The 10515-nt window shown below is 45.3% G+C and overlaps 1 protein-coding gene across 1 annotated transcript; it reads left to right on the forward strand.

Annotated features, from left to right (window-relative positions):
• The first annotated feature begins 6703 nt into the window (after nucleotides 1-6703).
• Hdhd3 (haloacid dehalogenase like hydrolase domain containing 3) lies at nucleotides 6704-9918 on the forward strand. The gene is made up of 2 exons (XM_005000958.4): nucleotides 6704-6836; nucleotides 8618-9918. Exon 2 carries the CDS (start codon nucleotides 8768-8770, stop codon nucleotides 9515-9517), a length of 750 nt encoding a protein of 249 aa, XP_005001015.1. The 5' UTR covers nucleotides 6704-6836; nucleotides 8618-8767; the 3' UTR covers nucleotides 9518-9918.
• Nucleotides 9919-10515: the final 597 nt, after the last annotated feature.

Below are 10515 nucleotides of genomic sequence, written 5' to 3' on the forward strand. Positions count from 1 at the left end.
TTTTCCAAAACCCCTATAACTGTGTCTATGTTGGTAAACTCTCAGTTTAAATATTACTTCCTCTAAGAAATAATAGCAAATCTAAACTTCCTCAGTCACTGTTCATGTTAGTTAGCATTCAGAATCAGTGAATATAACAAAAGTCACAATAGGAATTAACAATAGCCTAAGACAGAAACTTTTGCCTAAGCGGCCCAGGTCTGGTATGTCAGCTACATAGTTGGTAGGGGAGGGCCTCAGCTCCCCAGACTTGTATCATTCAAAACAGCTCCAGGCTAGGCACAGTAGCACATACCTGGAATACTAGCACTCAGAAGGCCCACCCAAGAGGATGGCTGTGAGTTTCAGGACAGCCTGAACTACAGAGGGAGACACTGTCTCAAGAAAAAAAAAAAACCAGAATACAACCCCCTCAGATTCTTTCTCAAGGCAAGTAATGGTGGCCTTCACTAACCATCAGGTCCTCTCAGCCAGCAGGAGGAAGGAAAGGGATGTTGGAGGGCAGGATTCTTCTTTACCCAAGCATGATCCAAACATTGCACATATCCTACTTTTGTCCACATGCTCTTGTCTGAATTTAGTGCCTTGGCCTCACCTACTAAGTAAGGGAAACTGGAAAATACTGCACACAACTTTTAAAACTCTGAGGTGAGTCCCTGAGGAAGGTAGAAAGAATTGATGTCGAGGCAATCTCTACCACACGAAATTTCTTGGAATCACAGGAGCTGTGGTCAGAGTGGCAAGGCAAAGTGAACTTAAAGATCTCTTAAACAGTTTTATACATGGGGAGAGCAGAGGCTGGTGCACAATCACACTGTAAGCCAATGGCAGGCTAAGGCTGAGATTTAGGTATTACAATTCCAAGGTCAGAGTTCAACATTGGGAAAATTAATGGGGGATAAAGGTTAGGGATTTTTTTAGAGAAATTTTAGCCTTATATGTTTTATCGTTCATCATGTAATATATGCAGTACGGGTATACTTGTGTAGGTGTTTAAATACCATAAAGAAGAACTTGGCCAGTGCATAGGGACAGATGTTATCTTCATTAGTCAGTAGAAGAGTTAAAATCGCATCTCCAAAGTTGGAGATGTACCCAGTGATAAAGCACTAACCTAACTTGCACAAGATCTTGGGTTTAATCTCCCACACCAAAAAGCAGAAAAAAATCATAGCTAAGCATACTGGCATGTGCCTGAAGTCCTAGCTATTTGGAAGGCTGAAGCAGGAAACTCAAGTTTGAGTGGACATAGTAAGAGTCTCAAAATACGTCAAATCACAATGACAGGGCTGGAAGTGTAACCTAGTGTGTGTGCTTTGCATGCGTTAAACTGTGGGTTCAAGTCGCAGCACATACACAAACAAAATCACGTGAAATACCAGCATGCATCTGTCAGAATACCTAAAATTTAAAAGGCAATGCTAATTACTGAAAATGGCAAGCAGTTTGAACTCTCAGCTGTTAGTGCCCCTATCTACAAAAGGGAACGTGCATATTTATCATTTCCTGATTTCACATCTAGGTATTCATCACAAATGTGTACTATGTTTGCCAAGAGACTTATTCAGAAACGTTCAAGCATGGTGTAATTCCCCAATGCTGCTGAGGAAGGAGAATCCTCGGGCCCACAGGTTGGAGACAGTCTAAAAAAAGAGTGTTCAAGCTGTTTGTGGTTGTGGTTTAGCCCTATAATCCTAGCACTTGAGAGACTGAGGGAGGGGGGAGCTCAAGTTTAAGCCTCGCCAGGACAAGTTAGGAAAACTCTGTCTTAAAAGAATGTTCATAACATTTTGTAATATATACTAACCCCAAACTGGAGATAGCCTAAATGCCCATCAACAGTAAGATGTGATCCGTTCAGACAGTGGAATATTACAGGTGTGAGAATGAATGAATTACAACCACAAACAGCAATGTGGATGAATCTTACCAATACAATTGTGAGTTAAAGAAGACACAGAAGGGGCTGGGGAGTTAGCTCAGCGGCATAAGCGCCTGCCTTGCAAGCAGGCGGTCGTGAGTTTGATCCTTGGTACCAATAAAAATGAAAAAGAAAAAAAAAAAAAAAGAAGACACAGAAGACTGCATGTTATCCTACTCTCTTTGTATATAGCCCCTAAACAAGTAAAATTGTACAGTGAAGTTGGGACAGAGCTAGGGGGCTTAGCTCTGTGATAGAGCACTTTCCTAGTATCCACAAGGCTCAGGGTTCATTTTATAGCACAAAAGAAGAAAAATGAAAAGAAAAAAGCAAATGACAGAGAGGGAGGTACAGGTAGATACCTTTGTGGAGATAAGAATGTGAAAGCAGACACTCTTAAGTTCTAGAATGTAGTTGCAAGGATATTTTATTTTGTGAAACTTGAAGGACATGTATATTTTCCCCCATTTTTATCTGTGTATTTTAATTAAAACTTAAAAATAAGTAAATGAAAAAATTTTTTTTCGTTTTTTTATTGGGATCAAACTCACAACTGCCTGCTTGCAAGGCAGGCGCTTATGCCGCTGAGCTAAATCCCCAGCCCCCAAGTAAATGAAATGTTAACAGTAAAATGACACATAGGTCTAAGCCAGCTTGGGTTTACTTAGTGCTTTCAATAGGAGACTCTTCACAAAAGGAATTTTTTCTGGGTGTGGTGGGGCATGCCTGTAATCTCAGCCCTCACAAGGCTGAGACAAGAATGCTGCAAATTCAAGGCTAGCTGGGGCTACATAGTGAGTTTAAGCCCAGCCTGTGCTACATAGTGAGACCCTGTCTCAAAAAGAAAAACAAAATTTTTAAAAAAGGAAATTTTATTTCCCAAAGAAAAATAAGCCCACATCCAATGCAGTACGTGACAGAAGCGGTCACCAGATCAAAGCCCAGGCAACATCAAGGGATAAGATTTCAGTACTATAGATAGAGATAGATTTGTTTTTTGGGGTTTTTTTTTTTTTTTTTTTTTTTTGGTCTTTTTAGACAGGGTCTTCCTATGCAATTCAGGCTGGCCTTGGGCTCACTTTGTAGCCCTGGTTGGTCTTAAATTTGCTAATGATTCTCCTGCCTCAGTCTCCCAAATGCTGGGATTACAGGAGTGCACCAACATGCCTAGCTTTTCATCAGAAGATTTCTGTTATCTGTTTAACAAGAAACTACAGCCATTGCTTACACTCTTTTGAACTTACAAGTTCAAAAGAAGCTTTTTCCAGTGTTAGGGACCTGTCATTGGCTTTCCTGTATGCCAAAAAAGTTACCCAGAGAAAAAGAAAAGTAGATCCTAGAGGACAGGTACATCAAGGGCCTCAGGGGTGCATTCGTTTGTAGGAAATGGAAATGCCCTCTTGCTGAACGTGTGTGGTGCCATAGTTGAGTTACCTGACCTGGAACAAAACCTATCCTTTTAGGGGTCTTAATTGTCTCATCCAAAAAAAAATTTTTCTTAGGGGCTGGGGATTTAGCTCAGTGACATAAGCGCCTGTGTTGCAAGCAGACAGTCCTGGGTTCGATCCCTGGAACCGATAAAAAGGAAAAAGACAAAAAAAAAAAATTTCTTTTTATTTCTCATGGAGCTTTTCCATGGGATTTCATTTGATCCTGATGTTTTGTTTTGTTGTTACTGGGAATCAAACTCAAAATATTATATTTGCCAGGCAGCTGCTTATGCAGCTGAGCTATATCCCTAGCCCTAAATATCCTTAGTTTTTTTCATATATATATATATATATATATATATATATATATATATGAAAAATAATTACAATTATTTATTATTACTTGGGGTAGAGGGACCACGTAATCAAACGCAAGACCTCAACCTTACTAGGCAGGTGCTGTGCTGCTGAGGGGATCAAACTCACGACTGTAGGATTGCAAGGCAGGCACTTATGCTGCTGAATTAAATCCCCAGCCCTTGTATTTCTTATATTATGCCCCATTTAACATGGAGAAAGTGAGGCTCCATGGGCACAGTGAATGATCTTGGAAATCAACTTAAAAGCTAGAGTGGACTTTAGCTGGAAGTTGTTTTTCCCATTCTGCCCACTTTGCATATTGGGAGACCGAAGTGCAGAGCTAGAGTTGAACAGAAGGTCAGCCTGGCATAGTTGCGGCCAGAAGCTAAGGGTTTAGGTTTTAGGTGGCTCTGAAAAGTAGACAACTGCAGGCATTCTTGGATTCTGTGACCCTCTGACCTTTCAGCTGACCCTTCCCACCTCCATGCTGGGAGTTATGCTTGTTACCCAAAACAAGTTTTGCAAGTGAGTCCCCAAGGGTCAGTTTATCCCTCAGGTGCTCCCGGTGTGGAGTCTGAACAGGCAGAAACTCAGTTAATCTGGGATGACAGCACAGTTACAATAAACCTAGACTCTTGCCCCTTTGGGGCCTCTCTCAACTGACACCTACTAAGTGACCAGAACCTTCTACACAAAAATAATAAGCATGCTTTTGAAATATAGAATGGCACACATATTCCCTCCCAGTGACGTGTGACCCTTTTCTTGGAGTTGATGTGCCCAAGTGTCCTTACTGTGAGCACTAAGGACCTTCTGTAAGAACTAAAGCACTATACCATGTCATACTGACTCCTCTAATGTGTAACTATTAACATACTACAGGTGCTCTGTGAGTTGCACACATCACCCCAAACCCTTTACATGTCCTCAAACTATAAAAATTTCAGCCTCTCACCTCTGTTGGACTCAGTCAATGCTATCTTGAGTAGATCAATAAACTCCTAATTTTCTATATTCATTGACTATTGGTAAATGCTTTTATGACCCCTGGCTCTCGCTCTCACATGCTGTGCCTCACAGGACAGCAGGCCTTTGTACTTTGTCCCCTCCCAGGCCCCAGCCCAGCCAGAGGAAGTTGTTTCTGAATGAAATGAACAGGCCAGTCTTGGAATCAGAAAGGGCTTGTTTTAGCTGGGCAGAGGGGTGGGAAGAAAAATCTACTGGAGGTGTGGGGAAGTCTTCTTTCCTCCCTGCCCGTCCCTGCCCTTGTGCTTCCACACTCTTACTGCCTTGGAACACCAAATTTATGGACTAGATTTTGTGTTCTTCCATGTTCTGCACAGCCAGGGTCACAGAGCTCACCAAAGGATCAGGTACAAACTCTGGGGCCCTTAACCTTTCACTAACAGTGATTAGTGTTTTCTTCTAAAGGAATCAGACTGAACAATACTTTTTGTTTAAAACTGTATCTCGGGGCTGGGGATTTAGCTCAGCCGCATAAGCGCCTGCCTTGTAAAACAGGCAGTTGTGAGTTCAATCCCCAGTACCGATAAAAAGGAAAAAGACAAGCAAAACAAAACAAAACAAAAAAACTGTATCTCTTCAGCTGAGTCAACAGATACCCAGTGTTTAACTAAACACAGCACAAAGCTTGACCTTCATTTTGTAAAACTATGGGTCAAATCCTTCTTATCTCTTCATAAGAGCAGGTAAGAGAATGCCTATCTAAAACGTGCCAAACCAAGGTTTCTTAGCATTAAACTAACCTAACCTACCTCAGCACCCTTCAAGACAGGAGACAACAGGATAAGAGATTTACATGAACATTCAACTGTGCTCAGATATTGCCACTGACCTAAATTAGCATCATTTTGGATTCCAGCAGGATCACATATGACTGAGACTGCCTCAAATAATGACAGTCATCCCATGGAAACCAAGCTGCCTCTCAAGTCAAGAGGGTTCCTCCAGAGCTGGGATGGAACTAACCCTAACCCTAACCCTAACCCTAACCCTAACCACAGTACACTATAAAACTGGTCTCTTTTATGAACGGAGCAGTATGACTCACTTCCCCCATTTCTTAAACTGGAGCCTTTTTCCTAGCCTTATCTTGCTTTTATTAGGGAGTTGCTTTGATCTTCATCAAAGCTGTTTCCTTTATTTTCTCTCCCTCTCCAAGTACAGTTTTTCCCTGTAAATTCATACTGTTGCTGCACTTTTAACTTCTGTTTTGACTACAGCAGGGAGCCACACTGGCCTGGCATAGCAGGAAGCTCCAGGAAGCTCTTATTTCTTGCAGTCCCCTCAGTGAAGGACTGAGCTCAGGCACGGGGCAGACCTGCTTATTAAGCAGTTAGTAAATCAATGAGGTTGGGGGAGACACTGGCCTTTTACTTTTTTTTTTTGGTCTTTTTCATTTTTACCGGTACCAGGGATCGAACTCATGACTGCCTGCTTGCAAGGCAGGTGCTTATGCCACTGAGCTAAATCCCCAACCCCTTGGCCTTTTACTTTTAACACATTGGTAGTTTTTTGTTTTAAGTTTTTTGAAGTGAGCACGCATTATTTTTGCAAAAAAAAAAAGTCTTTAAAAAAAAAACAGCTGAGTTACTGCAGAGGACTCTGTCCTCAGCAAATTGTCTTGGGTGCCACAAATGTCCAGGTGAAAGTAACGTCCTCTTTGTAGAGATCGGAGACCTTCCGAGCAGAGAAAGGCAGCGCCCTGCTGAAACCCTCACAGAACTCAGCAAGTCAGGCTGGGTCCCAAACACCTTACTCTCAAATTAGCCTCAGTACCTCCGGGGCTTCCCGATCCAAGGGAGCAGAGGGGAGCGCGGTGTGGGATGAAGAACAGGCAGGGTGCAGTGAAGATGGGCGGGGCGAGGGCGCACAGTGAGGCCTGGGGTGCACAGTGACCCGGGCACGACCGGGTGGGGCTTTGGGCACAGAAAAGCCTGTGGCGCCGCGACAGTGAGGGGGGCGGGGGAAGAGGAGGAGCAGAGGGCGGGGCGGGGAGGAGGGAGGGAGATCTGGGTCCCGAGTTCCCTAGTGAGTGCGTGCGCGCCCCAGCCGAGCCGCGCGCTGCTGCGGTTTTCTTCTCTGCGTGCTTCTCCGAGAGCCAGGTGGGTGCTGGGCGTGAAACCGCCACTGGGGCACAGAAGGGCGCTGCAGCCCAGAGGGTGACACAGAAACACGGGCCCTGCAGGGCTCCCCGGACTGTGGCGCCTTGGGGCGCGCTGCACAGAGCAGCGGGGGAGATTTGGCGTTAAAGGAGGGTTTATCTGGACGTTGCTACACTGAGCTCCAAAGGAAGTGGGGAAGGGTGAGCTGTTCCGGTTGTCGGAGCCCACAAACAAGGCGTCCAGGAATAGAAAATGCTGTGGCGTCAGAACAGCGACCCTTGAACCTCCATCTACCCACCCGTAAACCGAGTGGCTCTGTGAATGGGTCTTCCTAAATTCCAGGCTAAATCAAATTCATTTACTTATCGCATTTCCCTGGCTTATGCCCAGTCGCCAGCCTGGCTGCACTCTCAGTTATTGCCTGTTAGGCACAGCTTTGGCTGAACTCAGCTGTTTCTGGGGGAAAACGCTATATCAAGGCCTGAGAATTGGCTTCCTTGTATTGAATTAGTAGTCTTTTGCTGCTTCACCACCTAGTTTTTCTTCTAGGAAAGATGAAAAAACTGAGACTCAGAGAGGGATAGAGACAGATAGGAACAGGCTGCTTTGTCCTGGACTGTGTGCATGGTCATCAGAATCAGATTTAACAACAAAACCAAAACCCTATTTATGTCTTAGTTCCTTTTCTCCTTGCTGGAAAAAAAATATACAACACCCACAAGGTTAAGCGAGGAAAAGGCTTATTTGGCTCACAGTTTGTAGAAGTTTCAGTCCATAATTGGCTGGCTCAAAGGCAGGGTGGCATGGCAGACAGGCATCACAGAGGAGAAACACTTCATGGTGAGCGGAAGGTGACCAAGCAAGCAAGGGATCTTAACAGGGTCTTTCTGCCCCTTTTATATGGCATCTAGGTTAATGGGATTAGGATGGTGCCAATCTACTCAGTGGACTGATTTTCTTTATCATACCCTTAATCTCAGCATCAGACACTCTAGATCTAGACACCTTTGAAAAAGCCCCACGTGTGACTGTATGATGCTTTCAGGAAACACACACACACACAAGTCATAGCAATGTGCAGGCAGGGGGCAGTGGAAGGCAGCATTCACCAGAGTCTGAAAGTTTGAGTTATAGGCCTGACTGTGTGTGCTGGCTCAGTGTGACCTGAGGTAAGAGACTATGCCTCTTTGGCTTGGTTTTCCCTGCCAGACGTGGTCTACATGGCCTTTGGACATTGCTACAAATAATAATAGCAGTCATCATAACTGTTTCCTTATTTTGACCTACAAGGCCCTGCCTGAGTGGAACTCTTGCCTACCCAGAGCACTAAGACCTTTGCACATGGTATTTTCACTACCAGAAACACTTCCTCACCTCCACTTGCTGCATATTCATTCTTTACATCTTCACTAAACCTCACTTGTTTAAGAAATTCTCACAATTTGTATCCTCATGATACATGCTAACTGCTTTATGTTTAGTTTTTTTGTATAGGTCTTGCTCTAATATGTGTATTCTATATTCTTTAATGCCTATAAATGCAGTAAGAATTAAAACCTGTCCTGTTCACAGCATCTAGCTAGGAAGTTTTCTTTTGGAGTGAAAGAGTGAATTTAACCCAAGATCTTATGAGGCTGATGTTTTTGTGCTCCTCTTACACATGAGACAGGCTCCCAGAGTGACTCTCCTAGGGTCGTACAGTTGGTAGCACTGGAATTTGGATCCAGTCTCTCTTGTATCAGGACCTCAATTTCCATATCACCTGCTATTTCTCATTCCAGGATCTTGTGCTGTGAAGATGTTTCCAAAGTGAAGATGCTGCCCATTAACCAGCAATTCTGACCCACTGAGCCTGGAAAAAGAAGACTGTGAGGTCTGGAAGGTTGGTCTTGTCCTGCTCACTGCGGACCTGGGGAGACTTGGCCTTCTCCATGGCACACCGGCTGCCACTTCGTCTACTGACATGGGATGTGAAGGACACACTGCTGAGGCTCCGCCGCCCTGTAGGAGAGGAATATGCTGCCAAGGCCCGGGCCCATGGGCTGGAGGTGGAGGCCACAGCCCTGGGACAAGCCTTTGGGCAAGTGTACAAGGCTCAAAACCACAAATTCCCCACCTATGGCCTGAGTCGTGGCCTTACATCCCGCCAGTGGTGGCAGGATGTGGTCCTGCAGACCTTCCACCTGGCAGGTGTGCGGGATGCCCAGGCAGTAGCCACTATTGCTGACCAGCTCTATAAGGACTTCAGCAGCCCCCATACCTGGCAGGTATTAGAGGGGGCTGAGACCACCCTGAGGAGGTGCCGAAAGCGGGGTCTCCAGCTGGCAGTGATCTCAAACTTTGATCAACGTTTAGAGGATATCCTGGTGGGTCTGGGACTGCGGGAACATTTTGACTTTGTATTGACCTCTGAGGCTGCTGGCTGGCCCAAGCCAGACCCCCGTATTTTCCACAAGGCCTTGCAGCTTGCTCATACAGAAGCAGCAGCAGCAGCCCACATTGGGGACAGTTACCGCTGTGATTACCAGGGAGCTCGGGCTGTAGGCATGCAGAGTTTTCTGGTGGTTGGTCCAGAGCCTCTGGACCCCATTATCAGGGACTCTGTACCTGAAGAATATATTCTCCCCTCACTGTCTCATCTCCTGCCTGCCCTTGAGCAGGGTTCAGCCCCTGGGCTGTGAGTCTGGTGAGGAAGATCCCTGGGCCTAAATCAACTCTGGAGTCAGGGTGCCCCTTCTTTCTCCCAGATGTGGGCCGGGTTCCTTCCTGTACAGCCGTCTAACTTGTTCTGAGTAAAGGAGGGCTGAGTGTTGGCTCTTGCCCACCAACCAGCTACACTCTGTGAGCTTGATCATTCTCATTCACACCTGTGGCCCTTTGCTACCATGAACCTCCCTCACCTCCACCCATGTTCACTTTTGAGGGCTAGGGGTAGCACAGTGGCAGCATGCTTGCTTAGTGTGTGTGAGACCCTGAGTGTGAACACTAGCAGTGGAAACCAGAACGGCATTTTTGATCTTTTAGTAGTATTGTCATTGGGAGTCTGAACTCCACTGTCAAAATAAACAGAGTTGAAGCAAAAGTCGTAAGGACTCTCATTCAGCCTGAGACACCCTCTGAAGTCAGAGTTTAGTTTGGCAGTCAAGGTGCTCAGCTGTGCTGTAGGGACACGTCCACTACCAAGCTACAGTATGAAAGGGCAGGAACTCTGCTGACAGCCTGCCCTGTGTTCCATACTCATACTTCTTTTTCTGCATATATAACCCTCAGAGCCCCCTTCTGGCCAGAGATGGTAATACTCTAATTTACAAATAGGTACCCTGCTAGGGTTTGCAGGGCCAGAGGGAACCAGGGTTCCAGTTTGGGCATGGCTGACTCAAAAGCCTATTGACTTGACCATTAGGTTGCAAGTAGTGAGGGACCCATGTCATGTGACAGAGCATTGAAGATCCTAGGAGAATAGTAACTGTGCTCTGGAGGGCATCCAATTCATAGGAATGCTTAGGGATAGGAAATGCTAGAAAAATGGACGGGAGCTCAGGACTCTAGGGGAAACAGTTGAAAGCTGAAAAAATAAATTGGGCTTTAAAAATACCACTTGTTCCCTTATCTCACCTATCCTCTTGGTGATCACTGAGTATCTCAGTGCCTTGCCCAGTGTCAGGCACAGGGAATACCA

This window comes from Cavia porcellus, unplaced genomic scaffold, assembly GCF_034190915.1.
Source record: "Cavia porcellus strain 051 isolate PalLab524CR breed Dunkin Hartley unplaced genomic scaffold, mCavPor4.1 scaffold_1, whole genome shotgun sequence".
In the NCBI taxonomy this organism is placed as follows: Eukaryota; Metazoa; Chordata; class Mammalia; order Rodentia; family Caviidae; genus Cavia; species Cavia porcellus.